At 45.2% G+C, this 22236-nt stretch overlaps 1 protein-coding gene across 1 annotated transcript; it reads right to left on the bottom strand.

The window, feature by feature from the left end:
• Positions 1-1607: 1607 nt before the first annotated feature.
• On the bottom strand, positions 1608-4836 carry LOC127338911 (cysteine-rich receptor-like protein kinase 4). Its single transcript, XM_071827684.1, has 7 exons — positions 4056-4836; positions 3646-3765; positions 3402-3565; positions 2600-2810; positions 2283-2520; positions 1999-2149; positions 1608-1910 (listed from the first exon to the last, which is right to left on the bottom strand). The coding sequence occupies exons 1-7, from the start codon at positions 4834-4836 to the stop codon at positions 1608-1610; spliced, it is 1968 nt and encodes a 655-aa protein (XP_071683785.1).
• Positions 4837-22236: the final 17400 nt, after the last annotated feature.

The following is a 22236-nucleotide window of genomic DNA, read 5'->3' as shown; positions in this document are numbered from 1 at the left end:
ATGCATATATATATAGTCGAGAAAATAGTTGCTAACCTTTTTGGATCAAAAAGAGGAGAAATCTTATCAAATAAAACCAAGTGGCATCCCTCTCACAAGCATTCCATCAAACACCTCTTGTGCACATGTGGAAAAAATGAGCTAGCATACACCTCCACCTTCACCACCAAGGAAAAAATGAGGTGGGGGGGGGGGGGGTGGCTGGCTGCTTCTATATATATAGGGGGGGGGGGACATTTTGTCGCGGGCCGTATTACGACCCGCGACAAAAGGGGTGGCCACGTCGCTCCTACCCCTTTTGTCGCGGGTCGTAATACGGCCCGCGACAAAAGGCCGCGACAAAAGCCTCCGCGCGCTCCACATGGTTTCGGGGCGACGTGGCCAGGCCATTTGTCGCGGGTGCAGGCGCGCCCGCGACAAAAGGCTCCCACGGAAGCCCTGTTTTCCACTAGTGCACTACCGCACCTAGCCGGAGCTGCTTGGCTAACATGGTGCGTGCCCGCAACACGGTTGATGCAGATGCGGTGGAGCTGGCCACAAGGGGGCGCTTGAGGCGGAGGAGAGAGACCTAGCCTGTCAGGACGCGGTGCAGGGGCACCGAAGGCGGCATTCGAGGCGGCGCATGATGACGTTGCAGAGGAGAGCGACTTTCTCTTCACGTATTCGTTGCTCCGCCATGCAGCGGTGACGTCGATGACGATGATCGATGCCTCCATGCTCCGGGTGCAGGCCGAGGCGGACCTAGCAAACGCCAAGACTTGGCTTGCCGCAACACGACTCCACTTGCGATCGTCTAAGGCGGCCGTACGTGCAGAGGGGGCCACGATGCTGCTTCCCGCGACCATGGAGGCCGACGTTTTCTACCTCGCCGACTTCCGGGACGAGCAGGTCATGGACGTGTTCAATGAGCAGAGCGCGGCTCGTATCTTTCGAGAGCATCTACCATCGCTTGTGCCGCTGCAATCTGTTCTTCGAGTCCCTGCCCTGACAATTGCGGCATCCACCCCACCGGCTCCGCCATCTGCCTGATCGCCCAATGCGAGGCGTGAGCAACAACTTCCTTTGCAGCTTGGTCTGCCTTCTCTCCTCCGTCAGCTTCTCCTCCTCGCGTCGCCTCGCCTTCTCGTCGACGATCCTCCTGAGCTCTTTGAATGGAAGGAACTCCCCGAAAGTCCGCTTCGGTTCCGTCATCTTCGTGCGCCAATGATCTCGTCGACGATACCACCGGCGGCGAGAGGTGGAGGATTTGATGTAGGAGGTTCGTCGCATCGCAGGTCGCGAGAGAGCATGTCGCGAGATAGTATGTCCTTTTCGGCTCCTCTCTTTTGCCATGCGTGTGAAACTTTAGCATCCATCAGGGGAGCATCATATCTTCGGGTTTTTCTTGTCGGGGTTCTGGTTTTCTCATGGGTTAAGAAGCGCAACAACGTACGAGAACAATCTGTTTTTTACGTATCACAATCCATCCGGTTTTCTTACCTACTGACACCGCTGATTGCCATTTATATTTATATTAATAATAAAGATACATCGTGTTTCCATTATTTTATAACTCACCTGAGACTAATTTCTAGTTCTATCAGTAACAACTGAAATGAAGTGATCAACTATCTGCCATGTGGTTCTGCAGTGATCGTTACATCATTAGTACTACAGGAAACAACAAGACTAGCCGATTCATGTATCACCCTTTGGTTAAAGTAGGCAGGATGGTTAGGCTCTGGGAGAACAACACTCTCGTTGTCTAACATTGCAACGACATCTGACATGGTGGGTCTATCATCCGCGCTCTCTTGTACGCACATCAGTGCAACGTTAATGTACCTCTTAGCCTCGGTTTTATCGATCTCATTGGCAATTGATACCTCTAGAAGATCAATCCATATTCCTCCTTCCCAGAGATTCCATGTCTGCATAAAATCATAATGCCTCTTCGTTAAAAAAATCTTCAGTCTACCAAATAATACACCTGTGTGCAAGAGTTCAGAAAATGCTCACATATCCAAGGAGGTTAAGAAAATCTCCATATTCATGGTGACGAGAATTCATTTTTCCGCTAAGGATCTCAAGAAGCAACACACCAAAGCTGAATACATCAGATTTTATTGAGTAAATGCCTTCAGATGCATATTCCGGAGACATATAACCGCTGAAATTCGTCAGAAGCGCAAGGAAAATACTAGAATCAAAATTACTTTCAATTGGATTGATCAACTAATACTTGGTGTTGGTATGTAGGAACTAACTATGTTGTGATTCGTTATTTAGAGAGATATGCTTACTGTGTTCCCACTATCCTGTTTGTGCTTCCTTGAGTCTCATTGGAGCTGCAAATTTTTGCTAGGCCAAAATCCGCAATTTTAGGATTCATGTCTTGATCCAAGAGAATGTTGCTGGCCTTAAGGTCTCTGTGTATAATGCGCAACCGAGAGTGTTTGTGGAGATAGAGAAGACCTTGGGCTATCCCTTCGATTATCGCGCGTCTCTTATTCCAGTCCACCAAAGTTGTTCTATTTCCATCTGCCCATTAGAGAGTATATTTCATAGTATATATGCAAGAAATACAATCTAAAATATGTGTAAACAACATTTTCCATACCAAAGATAAAGAAGTCCAAGCTCTTATTTGGCAAATATTCGTACACCAAAAGTTTTTCGTCACTCTGAATACAACATCCCATGAGCTTGACAAGATTATTGTGTTGTAGTTTTGCAATAAGTTGAACTTCATTTTTGAATTCTGTGAAACCCTGTCCTGAATGTGAGGCAAGTCTTTTAACTGCAATTTCAGTTCCATCTGGTAATAGGCCCTGGAAGTATGGACAAATCAAAACTCGAGGCATCATAAAAAAACTAAAATGGATTATATTCAAGTTAATTTAGTGATATACAAGTTCAGATATCTAAGATGTAGCCTTAATCTTCCATTTATTGCGTTTCTTTTATATCCTTCTTAATTTTGGTTCATTGAAAAATATGACAAAATAAACAAGTCAATGAAGAGCTTCTTGATTCTTTTTTTATAGTGTATGGCTTCATATGAGGTTGCTTATGCTAATCATATTTTGTTGAAATACAATCATATAACTTGGTTTTAGCTACTTTGTTTATCAAGTTATTTTATGTATTTTTAAAAAAAATCTGAAACATCGCTAATATAATAGAAAGTGTGACACTTGGCCTTGTTTAGCCATAGTTTGCCTTTTTTCACCATAGTTCTCTAGTACAAGGAAAATGATATGATAGCTGGAATAGGTATTGTACGGTGTATAATAATTCTCACGAAAATGGTTGATTCCAAAAGGCCAAATGATATGAAATAATGGCCATATATAGTTTTCTAGTACAAGCTAAATGATATGATAACTGGAGTAGTTATCCTTTGCTTGATTTGCATTTACCTTGTAGACAGGGCCAAAGCCACCTCGGCCAAGTTGGTTTTTTATGGAGAAGTTGCATGTAGCGTGCAATATCTCAGTGAAGCCAAAGAATGTGAACTCTGAACTGTTCTCTTCCAGTCTCCAAACCAGTTCGTCTTCTTCCGGCCTATTTGTGGTAGCTTGACAGAAATATATATATAACGTTATTCTGGTACTAAAGAACGATATGAGTACGTGGTAGTTCTTCTTCAGAGAAACATTATTGTCGTGATTATTATAATACCTTTTCTTCGTCTTTTCATCCATACAACCGAACAGATAATGCACAAAAGTATTGACGCTAGTGGAACTGCCACAGCAATAATCAACAGCACCCTCTTTTGTCCTAAGGAAAATAAATCATACATAGTTATCATATGTAACATAAAAATGAATTCATTTAGCGTAGAGACAATTGCAGATCATATTTTGGTTGCGGATGATCTCACTCGCCCACATTCATCAATTGAACGATTCACATGCTTGACTAGGAAAGTTCACCAACTTTATTAACTTAGTTCTATTACTTACTTATTTTCTCAGTTTTACCAGTCTAAATGTGCTAATTATCATATTAACTAAAAGATCTAGTACCTATTCGTGTGCAGAGCTGTGAAGGATGAGAAATTTACATACTGTGTTGTTGGACGTTCTTTTCTACCTCCGGTGGAGCCGCAGATGCAGCAATAAGCAGCATGGGATCCCCTTGGAAGAATTTGTTTGCCTCGTACCTCATGCTACACCATGTCCCCTGGACTCGGCAACCTACCCTACGGTCCAGGTCCTGGAGCATCATCTGTGACGCACTCCTGAAACACGATGCGCAGTCGCCGGCGGTCAGGTTGGGCCTGCACTGCGTAAGGCAGTACATCGTCGGGAAGGAACTGTCGTCCAAGCGCGATGTCCAGAACCTCCTCGAGCTGTTCGCGGCTGACTGGGCCGTGCTGTTGATAAGCGTGGACACCATTTGCCTGGTGGAGTTGGCGCTTGCGGTGAACTTCAACACGCTCCGCTGGATGTTCCAATTCGGACCGCCCACATTGGTGTCGACGAAGTTCTTGTTGGAGAACGTGAGCATGCAGGTATCGTAGTATATGGTGGCGTCCTTACTGTACGGGCAGAGCTGCTGCCCTTCCTGGAAGGCGCTAGACACGCAGCCCTCGCAGGCGGAGGCGTTGATGTCCCCGCGGCAGAGCGTAACGGCGAAGACGGTGTCCGGAGCGACGCCTACGGCATCGGTGGCGAAGAGGGTGGCGTTGGACGCGGCCTTCTTGGGGAGAGTGGACGAGAGGAGTGTGAGGTTTTCTAAGTAGGCGCTGTTTGGTGCGTACTTGCTGCCATTGCTGCACACTTGCCATGGTGGTCCAGCAAGGGCAAAAGGCAGCACAAGGAGGAGGAGGAGGATAACCATGGCCATCGACTAACTTAAGCTGGCAAGAAGATCCTGGAGGATGATTTATATATATATGCTAAACAGCGCACATCGAGTCAGTCAGTCTTTTCAGCATCACATAAGAAGACTGACCACGTTTATTATCCAAAAAAAGAAAGAAGACTGACTGACCATAGAAATTTCCCATTTGATCACATGACGACTCGGAAAATGCTGAGTCAACAAGGTTTCGTAGGGTCGTCGGAGGTGTACCCCGCAGTACACGCAGTCAGCATCGCATGTCTGAATAATCAGCTCTTTCCACGACATGTACTATCCAAGGACTCACGTTGTGTGCGTTCCAGATGCATGAATCATGATTTATTTTCCAGCTCTTGTTTCTTAGAATCTTAGGACACTGCTCACATTTATTAAAAAGGAATGACTAACCATCGAAATTCCTCACGCAAACGTCAGATGTTAGGCCTTAGCTACCCACTTGATCACATGACGGATTAGCGTCAGCAAGGCTTTGAACGGTGTATAATAATTCTCATCACTGGTAGAAAAACAGCCGGTGAGCCCCATAAGTCGCGAAGCTATAGGAACCGCGACTAATGGGACCTTTAGTCGCGGTTCGGGAGGCGAACCGCGACCAAAGGCCTGGGCCCCGGGTGCTCGGTGGCCAGCTGGTGCACGTGGGGGGCTTTAGTCGCGGTTGGCCTGGCCAACCGCGACTAAAGGCGAAGTTTGCGATCGACTAAAGGTGCCCGAAGGCCTTTAGTCGCGGTTGGCCAGGCCAACCGGGACTAAAGCCCCTCCCCTATATATACCCATCCAACAGCCAACACTTAGCCATTTGGAGCCATTCTCTTCACAAACTTCACAAGTGGGTGTTAGGTTTGCTTTTGGTTCCTCTTATGCACATAAGGTGTTTGATGAAATGCCCCAAGAGCATGAAACAAACATGATATGAAGTGTTGGAGTCACACTTGAGCTTTCTCATTTATTTTTTCCTCCTCGATCGCGGTTAGCAACTTGAACCTTTGATGTGTCGTTGATAAAATATGCATGTGTGTAGTTCATTGTTTAATTTATATTGTTTGTAGCTAGTTAGTTTAACAAATGCATGATGGTTAATTATATATTTTATATTATAATAATGCAGATGAATCGGCAATGGATGTACGGTAACCGACTCTCCGGCGAGTTCAGTACGGGTTTGAAAGATTTCCTCGTAGTGGCTAATGCGAACAAGCAGGGGGGTTTTGTTATCTGTCCATGTGTTAACTGTAAGAATCAGAAGGGTTACTCTTCCTCAAGAGATGTTCACATGCACCTGCTTCGGCACTGTTTCATGCCAAGCTATAATTGTTGGACCAAGCATGGAGAAAGAGGGGTTATAATGGAAGAAAATGAAGAAGGGGATGATTTCATCGATGAAAGCTATCTTGCTCATTTCGGTGATATTTTCATGGAGGATGCTGAAGGTGAAGGGGAAGGTGAAGGGGAAGGTGAAGAAGAGGCACGTGATGATCCCGTTGATGATCTTGGTCGGACCATTGCTGATGCACGGAGACGCTGCGAAACTGAAAAAGAGAGGGAGAATTTGGATCGCATGTTAGAGGATCACAGGAAGGCGTTGTACCCCGGATGCGATGATGTTCTGAAAAAGCTGGGCTGCACACTGGATTTGCTGAAATGGAAGGCACAAGCAGGTGTAGCTGACTCGGCATTTGAAAATTTGCTGAAAATGTTGAAGAATATGTTTCCAAAGAATAACGAGTTTTCCGCCAGTACGTACGAAGCAAAGAAGGTTGTCTGCCCTCTAGGTTTAGAGGTTCTGAAGATACATGCATGCATCAACGACTGCATCCTCTACCGCGGTGAATACGAGAATTTGAATGAATGCCCGGTATGCACTGCATTGCGTTATAAGATCAGAGGCGATGACCCTGGTGACGATGTTGAGGGCCAGAAACCCAGGAAGAGGGTTCCCGCCAAGGTGATGTGGTATGCTCCTATAATACCACGGTTGAAACGTCTGTTCAGGAACAAAGAGCATGCCAAGTTGTTGCGATGGCACAAAGAGGACCGTAAGTCGGACGGGGAGTTGAGACACCCCGCAGATGGAACGCAATGGAGAAAGATCGACAGAGAGTTCAAAGATTTTGCAGCTGACGCAAGGAACATAAGATTTGGTCTAAGTACGGATGGCATGAATCCTTTTGGCGAGCAGAGCTCCAGCCATAGTACCTGGCCCGTGACTCTATGCATCTACAACCTTCCTCCTTGGTTGTGCATGAAGCGGAAGTTCATTATGATGCCAGTGCTCATCCAAGGTCCGAAGCAACCCGGCAACGACATCGATGTGTACCTAAGGCCATTAGTTGATGAACTTTTACAGCTGTGGGGCAGACCTGGTGTCCGTGTGTGGGATGAGCACAAAGAAGAGGAATTTGACCTACGAGCGTTGCTTTTCGTAACCATCAACGATTGGCCTGCTCTTAGTAACCTTTCGGGACTGTCAAATAAGGGATACAATGCATGCACGCACTGCTTACATGAGACTGAAAGTGTACGGAATGACAATGGTGGATTTCAACAATCTTGGTTACCTTGACGAACCATTCGTCCTAGCGAAAGATGTCGCTCAGGTTTTCTATGTGAAGGACATGAGTAGCAAACCGAGGAAACGGAAAGATAAGAAAACGATCAATACATCATGCGATGATCCAAAGCGCCACATTGTTCTTTCAGGGAAAAGAAACATCGTGGGAGTGGAGGACAAGACAGACATGTCAGAAGATTATAATATGTTTGCTGAAATTCCGCCCTTCAAAGTGAACACCGACCCAAGCATTAAGTTAAATGATGAGGATGCTCCATGGATACGGCACAATCGTAAGCAAGCAGGGACACAAGGGAAGAAATGATGTGTAATAATTTATTGTACCAAACTTTGTTGAATGAATCATGTGAATTATATTACCCGTGATGTGTTTGGTGTCCATTTTCGAATGATTCAATTGACTCGAGATAGCACTGATGATACATGAAATTTGGAGTGATTCAGTCATACTCCTGCATACAGGAAATTTGGAGTGACTAAGTCATACTCCTGCATACATGAAATTTGGAGTGACTAAGTCATACTCCTGCATACAGGAAATTTGGAGTGACTAAGTCATACTCCTGCATACATGAAATTTGGAGTGATTTAGTCATACTCCTGCCTAGGCGTATAATATGCATACTCGTAGTCTTCATAGCCGCCGCCGTTGTACTGGTAGTCGTCGCCTTCTAAGTTGCCGGCGTCATCGTCACTGCTGTCGTCGCTGTCGTCGGGCGGCGCTCGTGGCTCGAACTGAGGGTAGCGCAGGCGGGGGATAGCGCCGGCCGTGATGTAGTCCATGACGCTCTGCAGAGTCCGGCCGTACCACCATAGCCGACGGCCGGCCTCGTGGAAGTTTCCAGGAGGCAGACCGTCCTCCTCATACCTGGCGAGCGCCCTCTCACGCCGATTGATGAAGAAGGCGTCCCAAGTATGCTGGTTATCGGGATGCCAGCGGGGATTCATCCGCTGCTCCGGCGTGAGGTCGAGGTAGTAGTGGTTCGTGATGGCCGCCCGGCGCGCAGTACCCTGAGGGACGGGAGGGACCGGCACGCCGCCGGCGCTTAGGCTCCAGCCGGCAGGGACGCGGTAGCCCGGTGGGCAAGGGTAGTTCGAGGCGCAAAGCTCCTCCACCTGCTGGTAGGTTAGAGTGGGTGCGGTGGAAGCCATGAGAGAGTGATGAGAGATTGTAGAGATGTGATAATGCTGGCCAAGCCGGGCTACCTATATGTAGTGACAAATGGCGGGAAAAATAGGAGCGGGAAGACAGGAGGCGGGAAGAAAGAGGCGGGAAGAAAGTGGCGGGAAGAAAGAGGCGAGAAGAAAGTGGCGGGAAGAAAGTGGCGGGAAGAAAGAGGCGGGAAGAAAGTGGCGGGAAGAAAGTGGCGGGAAGAATTTTTCTGATTTATTTGATATATTATTTGTATTTTTAAGAATTTGAATTGAATTAGTTTTATTTTTCTGATTTTTTTGATATATTATTTGTATTTTTAAGAATTTGAATTGAATTAGTTTTATTTTTCTGATTTATTTGATATATTATTTGTATTTTTAAGAATTTGAATTGAATTAGTTTTATTTTTCTGATTTTTTTGATATATTATTTGTATTTTTAAGAATTTGAATTGAATTAGTTTTATTTTTCTGATTTATTTGATATATTATTTGTATTTTGAAGAATTTGAATTGAATTAGTTTTATTTTTCTGATTTTTATTGATGTATTATTTGTATTTTCAACATTTTGAATTGAATTAGTTTTATTTTTCTGAATTTTTGATATATTATTTGTATTTTTAAAATTTTGAATTGAATTAGTTTTATTTTTCTGAATTTATTTGATATATTATTTGTATTTTTAAAATTTTGAATTGAATTAGTTTTATTTTTCTGAATTTTTTGATATATTATTTCTATTTTTAAAATTTTGAAATGAATTAGTTTTATTTTTCACATTTAGAAAATGAAAGAATTTTGAAAATGACCTTTAGTCGCGGTTGGCCAGGCCAACCGCGACTAAAGGCCATTTTCTGCGGGAACTGCAAAAGGGGCGAAAAAAAGCCTTTAGTCGCGGTTGGGGTCAGCAACCGCGACTAAAGGGTAGCCTTTAGTCGCGGTTGGTGACCCCAACCGCGACTAAAGGCCCTCGCCTATAAATACGAGCGGGCGGCGCCTCTTCTCCTCTTCCTCGCCCACTCCGTCTCTGCGCCCGATCGAGCTGCCGCCGTCGCCTTCGCCTTCGCCGTCGCCCTTCGCCCGCCGCCGCAACCGTCGTCACCGCCCCGTACGTCACCGCCGCAACCGTCGTCACCGCTCCCCGCGCCGCCCTCTCTCGCCCCGCCGCGCACGTGTACTGCGCCGCGCGCCCTCGCCCGCCGCCGCCGAGCGCGCCGTCTCGCTTCGCCGCCGCCCTCACCGTCGCCGTCGCAGCGCGCCGCCCTCGCCGTCGCCGGCGCGCGCGCCGCTCACCGCCCGCCGCCGGCATCCGGCCACGCGCGCGGCCGCGCTAGTGTACAGAGAGGAGAGAGATGGAGGGAGAGAGACGAAGCAGGGGCCGTGGCCGGCGCCCCCATTTTTTTTGTTTTTTTTTGTTTTTACTAATTAACTCACAAATTTGTTAATTAAAATTGTAAACTAAAATTGTAAAATTTGTTTAATGAATAGTTGGGTTTAATAGGGGGGAGAGGAAGAATCGAGAGGGCCGCCGGCCGAAAAAACTTTAATTTTTTTCTTCATGTTTTGTTTGTTATTTTTAATTTTAACTATACACTTAACAAAAAAAACTTAAAACTTTGTAACTTATAACAAAAAACTTAAAACTTTGTAACTTATAACCGCCACCTCCGCCCGGCCGCCGCCGTAAGTCGTCGCCGCCCGTGCACGCACAACGAGACGCCGGCCGCGCGCCGCCGCGCGCGCACGAGACCGCGCCGTCTCTGTTTGCCCAACCGGTTCACGTCGCCCTTCCCCCCCTCGCCACGGCACTTGTCCGATGAATCCGCCGCGACACCCTCTCCCACCCCTTCCTCGCCCCCTCCTTTTGCCACCGCCCTTTCGCCACCGCCACCACCCCTTCTTCACTTAATTAATTTGTTTTGACTACATATTTTCAGGACTGACATATGGCGGACGATAGAGCTGACCCGATTCTGGACAACTATGATCCGGACCTTGAAGACCATATGTTCGGCATCATAAAAGGCGATATTCTATATGTGCCGACCGGACAAGAAGAAGATGATATCTCTTCTTATCTAAACCTTGAGGGTGAAGATGAAGGGCGCCGTCAGCAAGATGATGCCGAAGAAACGTCGATAAACGACGATCTTCAATTGGAAGTAGCAACCACCTCCGGCGCCGAGGTATATATATACATTGAGCCTCTGGTGATACAAACTAACTGATTTGAATAAATATGTGTGTACTAACGCGCGCGACACTCTTTCTTATTTTAGCCCTCGGCCGGATCGTCAAAAAAATCGAGTACGTCGTCAAAGCGTGGCGCAACCAAGACGATGAAACCAAACGAAACATGCACCATCGAGGTTGTCGAGGAAGCAACCGGCAGGCCGCTGGAGCCCAGCAAGAACGCCACCAAGTTTATCAGCCAATGCGAGCCGTTGTTAGAGACAACGTCTCGATCACCGTCCAGGAGTGGAATGAGCCAAAGAAGGCACGTCTTGGTTTCACTTTTGTCGATAAGAGAACAAAAAAAGATTGCTTCAACAAGCTTATGGAACATTTCGTTCTACCTCCGGAATACCGCAAATACGATGAGAAGGGTAACAAGATTCAGGAAAACAAGGAGAGGTGCAAGCTAGTCAAACAGTTCGCTCTTTCTAAGATGTCCAACGCATTCCGGAAATACAAGCAAAATCTAGCCCATGACTTTGTCAAGCAGGGCAAGACTCCGGATTTCAAAGGACAATATGAGAAACTGCAACATGATTGGCCAGAATTTGTGAAGCAAAAGAAATCGGAGCAGTTCCTTGAAATATCGAAAAAAATAAGGATAATGCGGCCAAGAAGGAGTACAATCATATTATGGGGCCAGGAGGGTATCGCTTTTGGCAGCCTAGGTGGGAGAAGATGGAGAACGAGCTGAGGGCGCGAGGAATCCGTCCAGGTACGGAGGGATGGGACCCAAGGGCCAAAAGCTGGTGGTACGGGCATGGGGGATCGCTGAACCCGGAGACAGGGGAGTGTGTTTATCAGGGCAAAATAATTAAACCCACCCAAAAGCTTATTGAGGCAATGAGGGATGCTCAAGAGGGGAGGATCAAGTTCAACAGAGAGAACGACGCCCTGACAAAAGCCCTCGGGAATCCTGAACACGGAGGACGTGTACGAGGCATGGGGCCCATTCCGTGGAAACTAGGGTTCCCCCAGAACGATGACCCGTACGGTTACAGAAGCCGTAAGAGAGAGATGGATCGGGATGCAGATGTTGTGGCGCAGTTGGTATCGGAAATGGATGTGATGAAGAAAACCGTGAGTGTACTAGTAGCCGAAAGAGATGCAGCTCGGGCGCAGCATGAAGATCATCCAATGGATCTCGGAAGCCGACGGCGGAGAAGAAGCAGCGTGGCTTCCACGGAGGCCTCACCGGCTGGTGAACCGACGATCGAAATTACCGCACCGGAGCCTCTCGGTGGTCGAAATTACTGCACCGGAGCCTCCTCGCTACCCCGTGGACGATATAAAGGAGATGAAAGCATGTCATCTCGTATTATCCTATCGGGAACATGTCCATGAAGGTAGCCATCGGCAGTGCTTTACCACCTGGAGCACTCCACCACAACAACCCCATTCAAGATGGCTATGCTCGTGTCACGGTGGAGGAGATAGTCCAAGGGTTTGAGGACCTGGACATTGACATTGCTACACCTGAAGGGGCGAGAAGACTTGGAGATGTCAAGCGCCAGTTCATTCTATGGCAGAAGAAGTTTATCAAGTTTCCAGGCGAGGCGCCAACAAGTCCACCCCCCTACGGTGGTGGTGGTGGCGGCGGTGGCGGTGGCGGTGGCGGTGGTGGTGGTCGTGCTTCACCTACACCTCCTTCACGTCAGCCGACGCCGCCCCCCAATTCACCTCCGGCGGGTAAGCAGACGCCGCCCCCCAGTCCTCGTCCGGCGGGTGATCAGACACCGCCCCCCAATCCACCTCCGGCGAAGAAGCAGAAGCAGTCCTAGGTTATTAACCCGGACCCTTATGTACCTAGAACCACAAAGATACCAGAGCCATCACTGAAGCCTCTCCCCACAAGGCCTTGGGAACGTAGTGCCGAGGAAGTCGACGCACACGCGGCTGCTGATTATGAGAAATGGAAGGCGGACTGCAAGAAGAAAAGAGAGCCCGAGCCCAAGCAAGTATTTTCTGACAAGGAAAAGGGCTGGGCTAAGTCATTTTTGAACACACCGTCCCAAGCCGCGAAGAATCTGCCTGACGACTATGCACGTGAACTTCGTAGGCAAGCACTCGCGTTCAAGAGGAACCAAGAGTTGGCGGAGAAGAAAGCCTTGGAGGAGGCCGAGAAAAAATTAGAAAGGGGGAAAGAAGTTGCCCAGCTCGGGGAACAAAGTAAACAATCGATCGCCCCGCTCATAGTGCAAGCCGCCGGTCCGGATGCCCCGATATCAAAGCAGCTGCGGCACATGGATTGGACTGTAACGAGTGCCGAGAGAACAAGCGGCCGACTTAGGTATCACTCTTCGTGCAATCGTTAGGCCTTGATGAGGCGCCAATGAAGGACGTAGTATTTACATATGTGAAGAATGGCCCTCTCGTCGAGCATGCTCAGCAAGAGGATCTACCTCGACAAATGAAAGGTCTGCTAAATTGGTATAAGGGTTACATAAAACTTAAAAACGCCAAAGACTATATTTATGCGGAAGTTAGATATGAGCATCACTTCAAACATTACTATATAACAATTCATCGGAGTGAATTGTTCCAGCTGTTCAGTCTGCGCGAGCTCGACAAATCTATCATTAGTTGCTACGTTCTGTAAGTGATTTATTAATTTCTACCCCATCTCGTTCATTGCCTGCACTATATATATATATATATATATATATATATATATATATATATATATATATATATTGTTCTAACTATCTTGTTGTGTACGCTATTATGCAGAATGAAGAAGCGGAAAATGCGAATAAGGAACATCTATGATGTTGGGTTCATTGACCCACAAATCGTTAATTCATATGTGTTAGAACACCACCCCGCCGACGTGGAGGATGACCTGTGACGGTTTTTTAGAAAACAAGAACTCAAAAGTGATATTCTATTTCCTTACCATTTTGGGTGAGTGTTTCTGTCTTGAGCACATTCTCTTTTGTTTACTCCATGCATGGTATGTGGCTAATCGATGAGTTATGCATGACTGTGCATGTATCGTGTCCGCAGGTTCCACTGGATTCTTATGGTAATTCAATTTCACACCTCCACAGTTCTCATCCACGACTCTCTGAATATGGATCCGGCGCTTTGGGCCGACATGAGAAAAATGATGCAAAAGTAATTATTTTCATTCATTTGCACTCTATATCGATCGGCCTATTTCGTTCATCATTTCCTAATATCAAGTAACAAATTAATAACTCTCTTTTTCATTTAATTTTCTTTGCCTCGTAGGGTTTGAAGACGGTTCGTAGATCAAAAGGTCGGTGAATTCAAAAAAGAGCTACAATTTAAAATGGCAGTGCGGACGACTGGGGATATTCAGCCACCGGGGACCAATCTATGTGGATACTATGTTTGTGAGAGGATCCGGAGATACTGCAATGAGCGGGACCAGCAGTGTGAGAACAACATCATGAGGAATAACCTCCGGAAGACGCTTAGTCCAGAAGCTCGCTTCCGACCACTTCAAGAGGAACTAGCTGGATGGTTGGCGAGGGAAGTCATCGATCCTAGAGGAGAACACTATGTAGAGGACGTAGAACTTCATATGCACTAAATTATGGATGGAAACTTGTTCAAAATTGTATATGGTCATCCGATATTGAATATATATTGTATATTCCTCTTGAATTCTTTTTGGTTCTAATTTCAAATTTGTTTGAAATTGTACATTCATATGCATGTATGTAGTACCGTAGAATATGTGAAACTCCTTCAAAATTAAAACCCAAAAGAAATAAAACAATACAAATTAAAAAGAAACCAGATTTAGGGGGAGGGGGGGCTAAACCCTAAACCCTGCGGAGGCCTTTAGTCGCGGTTGGCCAGAAGAACCGCGACTAAAGGTCCTCCGCCCTGACGCTCGCCTGCGGCCCACGTGGACGGGCCTTTAGTCGCGGTTCGTAAGGAACCGCGACTAGGGGGGGCCTTTAGTCGCGCTACTTTGGTCGCGGTTGCGCAACCGCGACTAATGGCAGTTGCGAACCGCGACCAAAGGCCCTTTTTCCACCAGTGCATCAGTCGTCAGAGGCGGGTGTATAGATACAGCTGCCAGGTTGATGCGGTCTCGTTAAAGTTAGAACTTTACCTTGTTCGCCCGCAAGGAGTAAGTGTGCTTCTATCTTTTATACCAAGTCAAACTCTTTAAAATTTGATAAAAAATTATAGAGAAGAGTAGAAACATATACTATACTACATCAACTTAGTGTAATGCTCCGTATGAAGGTACATTTCAAAACGGATCAAGTGATACAAATTTAGTGTCATAAGTATTGCTACTTTCTAATATAAAGTTGGTAAAAGTTAGAAAGATTTAACTAACGACAAAAGCTAGAACTGCACTTATACGCAGACGGTGGGATTAGCCACAAAGTACACCGTCGAATTAGTTAACAAGTCTCGACACTAGTACGAAACAGGTTGTATCGCACACAATTTATTGAGCCATAACCACGCAGGGACTGGCGACGGGGACACACATGATTTCTCACTAGTAGAAAAACGCACATTCGTACCGGTTCCAGAGAGCCATTCGTACCGGTTTCGCATCTGGTATAAAAAATCCGGTACAAACCCCCCCCCCCCCCCTTTCGTACCGGTTCCTTACGAACCGGTATTAAAGGGGCCTCCACGTGGGCCACCAGGAGAGCTCAGAGCCAGGGAGCTTTGGTACCGGTTTGTAATAGGTTTCCACCCGCGGCAGAGAAAATGCATGAATCTCTGCCGCGGCAGGGTTTAGGGTTTTTGGAGGGTTTAGGGTATCGGAGCGTTTCATATCGCGTCGATGCACCAGAAACGCGTTTGGGTTTACGCAGTACATGAAGATCAAGGTGATGCATATCAAGTTAGGCATTTCATCAAACACCTTGCTAGCACTAGAAAAATAGTACGAGTTAAACTACCAAAGGAATGAGCTAAATTAGGAACGCCGGAAGATAGATGGAGGTCGTTAATCTTGTTTAAATGGTGGAGAAAAAATGAAAATTTGTTGGAGTGTGAGAGGTGCAAAAGTTTTAGAAATGTGAGAGAGATGAGAAAATGAGAATGGATCGGGGGGGGGGGGGGCAGTGAGCATATGAGGCACCCTTTAGTACCGGTTGCTAACACGAACCGGTACCAAAGGTCCAACCCTGGCCCCACCCTCACCTGCTATTCTGGCCGAAGACCTTTCGTACCGGTTCCTAACACGAACCGGTACGAAAGCCCGTAACGAACCGGTACGAATGCTCCTCGCCCGTCTGAGCGCCCGAACCGGTACAAATGCCACCTTTAATACCGGTTCATAAGGGAACCGATATTAAAGTCTAAAACGGTTGCCCCTTTTTCTACTACTGTCTTAACCATGTGCAATAAGGGGCCCATTGTACACTGTTAGTGGAATAAAAAGGTGCGCGATACGGAACATCGTCCATGGTTAATCTTGTTTAGTCGTGTGTGTTTGAATGTTAGTGCACATGCTTAGGTAAGCCTAATCATATGCGAGTGTGGTTTCTCTTGCGTGGGAATATCCAACTTAAGACGTTGAGTGTTGTGAAGGTGTTCTGGGAGATCATCGTTTTGCAGCAATATTACTGGCAAGAGGGGCGACAAGATAGAGTGACTTCAATTTTTTTTCCAGTCTTATTCAAGCACTATGTATAGATCTGTAGGTCTAGCTTTCATTGTTTATGTATAGCAATGACGGACTTATAGCGGTTTTCGTTGTTGAAGGAATTCCCTGGAGAATGCTCGAACTTTCGTTGGGTGATAATCTATGATCTGGCTTTCGTTGTCAGATTAGTCAACGACATCACTTCTTTACTATTCAATTCCCGAAGTTATTGCTCTTGGAGAAACCTCTCCATAGTGTAGGTGTTGCCCATGGTTGTGGTTGATCCTACTGATGTGAGGCGATGTTTTCTATGGTGGCAGTGTTTTTTCCATTTTTTCCCTTTTGTTACTCCGGATGTGTGCATCTTCAATGTCTCGACTAGTTCTTGTAAGTATGTTGTTGTAGAGGACAAGTGTAACTGGTACCTTTTTATATTCCTTTTATCGAAAAATAATCATGTATTATAGTCTCAGTGATGTGGGCATTACCCTTTGGGTACCCGACATTAGTCTACCTTCCTTGGCCCAACTAGGAGCCCAAGAAGCTTATCCAAGATCAAGGTGGGCTCATACGTCGGTTGCGGTAAAGGAGATCTACCAGAAGACGAACTTTTGATGAACAAAGAAAGAAGACGTCGAATAAGGAAAGGATAGATTAGACTTCAATGTAATCTAGTCGAGTTCGGACAGGACTCTCGAGACCTGGCCTACTATATAAAGGCCAGGAGAGGGCCTGCCGAACTCAGAAGAAAAATAATACGTAGATCCATCGCAACTTAGCACAAACCCTAGAACCCTTGCCTCCCGACGAGTCGACCATAGTAGTCTATCGGCTACCCCATTGTAACCTGTTTTGCTTCATAAATCAAGATCAGACAAGCAGGAAGTAAGGGTTTTACCTCATCGAGGGCCCCGAACCTGGGTAAATCTCTCTCCTCGTTTGTTTGTTATCCGATGTCCCGTGTTAGCCTGCAGGATTCCGTCAACCCTAAGCCCATCATGGTGGGCATTGCTGAGGAGCTCCCTCAACAACTGGCGCCGTCTGTGGGAAACTTGCTGGCACAAGACACTACATCGGCTGTTCCGGTCGTGTCGGCTACAACCTCGCCGGCATCGCCATCATCATCGGCTCCATCATCGCCAAACTTGGGGAACTCGATTCGTTTCGGGTCCTTCGAGTTCACTCCGCACACCGACGCGTCACGCTCGGCCTTTTCAGGCCTACGCGGTGATGAGCGCAGATTGCACACCTTTGGGGAACCCCAAGAGGAAGGTATGATGAGCACAGCAGCAAGTTTTTTCTCAGTAAGAAACCAAGGTTTAATCGACCAGTAGGAGAAAGGCGTGACTTCTGAAGGTGTTGCTGGCTGACTAGTGGCAGGACGCACTACCGGCGTCAGCAACAACGTGGAACCTGCACACAACACAACCAAAGTACTTTGCCCCAACTTACAGTGAGGTTGTCAATCTCACCGGTTTGCTGAACACAAAGGATTAGACGTATCGAATGGAAGGAGATGTTTGCAAAAAGTAAACAGAACAGGATTGCAGTTGAATTTATCAGTAAAGGAAATAGGACCGGGGTCCACAGTTCACTAGAGGTGTCTCTCCATAAATAAATAGCATGTTGGGTGAACAAATTACAGCTGGACAATTGATAGAATATCGATCAATACATGACAAGATGATTACTATAAGATTTGATATGGGCATTACAACATAATACATAGACCGTAATCCAACTGCGTCTATGACTAAAAATCCACCTTCCGGTTAGCATCCGCAACCCTTCCAGTATTAAGTTGTAAGCAATAGATAATTGCATTAAGCATTATGTGTAATGTAAACAATAGAATTATCCTTGGATAAAACATTGTTGTTTTCTCCCTAGTAGCAACAGCACATCTACAACCTTAGAAGTTATAAAGTCACTCTCCCAGGAAACTAGAGGCATGAACCTACTATCGAGCATAAATACCCCCTCTTGGAGTCACAAGTGTCCACTTGGCCAGAGTTTCTACTAGCAACGGAGAGCATGCAAGATCAGAAATAACATATGACATGAATATATAATCAATCTCAACATAGTATTCAACATTCATCGGATCTCAGCAAACCAAACATATAGGATTACATAAAGATGATCTTGATCATGTAGGGCAGCTCACAAGATCGATATATGAAGCACAAGGTGGAGAAGACAACCATCTAGCTACTGCTATGGACTCATAGTCCAGGGATGAACTACTCACGCATCACTTCGGAGGCGGGCATGGCGATGTAGATGCCTCCGGCGATGATTTCCACCTCCGGCAGGGTGCCGGGAAGAGCTTCAGAACCCCCCGAGATGGGTTCGGCGATGGCGGCCACGACGGAACTTTTCGTGGATGGAGGCTCGAGTATCTGGGGTTTTCCCGAGAAGATGTATAAATAGGCGAAAGGGCGAGGTCGGTGGAGGCCAGGGTGGCCCACACCACCCCTTGCCGCGGGCCAGGGTCAGGCCGCGCCTAGGGCTGGCATGGCCGCCCTGCTGCCCCCCTTCGACTCCCCTCTGGACTCAGTCTTCGTTACGGAGAAATATTGACTTCAGCTTTTGTTTCGTCCAATTCCGAGAGTATGTCCTGTACAACTTTTCTGAAACCAAAAACAACAGAAAACAGGAAACTGGCACTGTGGCATCTTGTTAATAGGTTAGTGCCGGAAATCATGTAAAAGTGCAACGAAGTGTAAGCAAAATATATATGAATTGGTGTAAAACAAGCATGGAGCATCAAAAATTATAGATACGTTTGAGACATATCAAGCATCCCCAAGCTTAACTCCTGCTCGTCCTCAAGTAGGTAAGTGATAACAAAAATAATTTTTGAGGTGACATGAAGCCAACACAATCTTGATCAAGCATGTAAAGCATTGTGTGCTGGGATCTAAGTACTCTAACATAGGCATGATAGATATAATTCAATTGAACTTAGCAACTATGTTATAACATGAAGATTAACTCAAACAAAGGATCATGAATAATAGTGCATTGAAAGCAACTGTGTGTTTATGATCATAGAGTAAGCATAATAAATTGGTACTCAACATGTCCTTATGGAATAGCAAAACATAAATGCTAGGACACCTTCAAAGTTCAGAGGGTGACTAGATACAAGTAATTTGAGAGCAAGCAATAGCACAATCATGAATCAATCAACAATAATTTTGGGACTATGCACATTGCACTAAGAATGGCAACTATGCTCTCTTAATTGGTGCATAAGGTAGAAGATGAAGACTCAACATGAAAGTAAAAGAAAGGCCCTGCGCACAGGGAAGCATGGATTACTCATGTGCTAGAGCTTTTTATTTTGAAAGCAATAGGAGTGTTGAAAATGTTCATTTTGAGAGGTGCTACTTATGTCAACGGTAGTGATAAATAGTATGACTCATGCATAATTACTTTCTATAAGTTTGCTTGCCTCATGCATAATATACTAATAGTGCTCACACCTTGTCCTAATTAGCTTGGCCTTCCAAGGATTTTCATCACATACATATGTTTTAACCAAGTGTTACAAAGGGGTACCTCCTTGCCTCCTGTACAAAGGTCCTAGGAGATGAATCTCATTTGATTTCTCAATTTTGATGAATCTCAACTTTTTGGACATCCATACCGGGAAAACAAGGACAACAGATATTTGGACTTTTGTCCAGCTGAAACATCCACCATGTGAACATGGCTTTAGTTGGCGGCCCAATGTTCCTCTCTAACAATATGCATACTCCAATCTTTGTAACTCATGGTAAATCTTCCTTACTTCAAACAAGATGAGCATGCATAGTATTTCACATGATATTCAACAAAGACATATTGATGGTGTTCCGCATGACAGCATGGTTATCACACAACAAGCAACTTATAAGAACTAAAAATGCATAGGACATAATATTTACCGCAATAGTTTTTAGACTACTTTCCCATGAGCTATAATTACACAAAAACATGTTATTATTTTTGAAGGTTTAAAGGTAGCACACAAGTAATTTACTTTGGAGTGGCGGTGAAATACCACATATAGGTAGATATGGTGGACACAATTGGCAACTTTGGTTTTTGGTGGTTGGATGCACGAGTAGAGCTCATACTCAGTACAGGTGAAGCCTAGCAAAAGACTGGAAGCGACCAACTAAGAGAGCAATAATGGCCATAATCATGCATAGCGACAAAACATTATCAATCAAAGCATAAAGTGATATTACAAGTCAAAAACTAAATGATCATAGAGGCTTTAGTTGACTGGTTATTAGTCATAACATGGTGTAAGTATGTGCCAAGTCAACCCAATAAAGCATCAAAGGAGAATACCACAATACTATGCTTTTATGATAGAAACAACACATGATTCTTTCAATGACACATTATCCACTCTCAGCCATTTGAAACAAGTCATGCTAAAACAATAAATACTAAGCATATGACAAGAATAACATCCAACATGACATGCCAAAGTCTATGCCACAGTCTAGACAAGCTTCCTTTTGCATCACTATAAGCATGAAATATTTTACTCGTATCCAACACCAATCAACTTATTTGAAATAACTCTCAGAGATGAAATATAATATGGACCAGAGAGCTAATCATACATGAATAAAGAATACTAACGAGCTCTGAACAAAATTCAAGTGAAAGAACAAGAGCTAAACGCAGTACTAGAAAACTAGAACACTCGCAGAACAGTAAAAGTGAAAACTAGAGTGTTCTATGCAATTAAAACGGAGTGTGTCATTCTCCAAAACAAATGTGCTGGGATCCAACCTTATTCTACAGCAAACAAAACAAAAGAAAACTAAAAACAAAAATAAAGACGCTCCAAAAATAACACATAGCATATGAAGCAATAAAAATGTAGCGTATAGAGAGATGACCTGTTGTTTTGTTGATGAAGAAGGGGATGCCCAAGGCATCCCCAAGCTTTGACGCTTGTACCTCTTGGATATTTCTTGGGGTGCAGGGGCATCCCCAAGATTGAGCTTTTGTCCATTCTTCATCTCATCACATCATTCTTCTCTCCCTACACTTAAAAACTTCCTTCATACAAAACTTCACACAATTCTGTATTAGCAACATTAGTGCAATCAAAATAAACAAATCCACTTGTGTTCAGTACTAACATATATCAAACATCTATTAAAGCATAAGCTACTGTAGCAACCTTTCAAATAGTTCTCTGATCAAAAGAACTCAAAAAGAAAGAAATTTAAGAGGCAAATGCAAATAGTGCGGAAATCTGTCAAAACAGAACAGCAGGTAAAGATCGATTTTTTCGAAAATTCTCTGTTGGTTATCTCGAAAAGTGGTCAACTAACGAAAGTTAGATAATAACCTGGGGCATATGCATTAAAAATTACAGCTCAAAATTACGTACTGGCTATTTATACGAATATTTATGGTAACAGCACAGAATCTGTTTCTGGACAGCGACTTCTCCAAATCTTACTTTCTTCCTATTAGAGGCTACTCTTGGCACAAACACGAAATAAAAATGATAAGGAGAGGTCATTACAGTAGTAATAACTTCCAAGACTCAATAAAAGAAAAATTACTGTAAATAAAATATGGGTTGTCTCCCATAAGCCTTTTCTTTAATGCCTTTTAGCTAGGCTCACTAGTGGAAAACGGGGCAATAGGCCCGGTCCATTTGGGCCTTTAGACCCGGTTCCTGAACCGGGACCAACTAGGCGGGACTAAAGGGGGTACCCTTTAGTCCCGGTTCAAAGATAAACCGGGCCTAAAGGCCTCAACACGTGGTGCGACCAGGGAGCTCGCGCTGGAAGGGCTTTGGT

Source organism: Lolium perenne, chromosome 3 (assembly GCF_019359855.2).
Source record: "Lolium perenne isolate Kyuss_39 chromosome 3, Kyuss_2.0, whole genome shotgun sequence".
In the NCBI taxonomy this organism is placed as follows: Eukaryota; Viridiplantae; Streptophyta; class Magnoliopsida; order Poales; family Poaceae; genus Lolium; species Lolium perenne.
Note: the sequence above shows the minus strand (reverse complement) of the source record. Positions and strands in the feature narration are given on the sequence as shown.

Coding starts and splice junctions, on each gene's coding strand:
- LOC127338911 (XM_071827684.1), bottom strand. CDS start 4,836: ATGGCCATGGTTATCCTCCTCCTCCTCCTTGTGCTGCCTTTTGCCCTT. Junction 2,150..2,282: donor AACAGGATAGTGGGAACACA/GTAAGCATATCT, acceptor GACGAATTTCAG/CGGTTATATGTCTCCGGAAT. Junction 1,911..1,998: donor TTCTTAACCTCCTTGGATAT/GTGAGCATTTTC, acceptor GATTTTATGCAG/ACATGGAATCTCTGGGAAGG.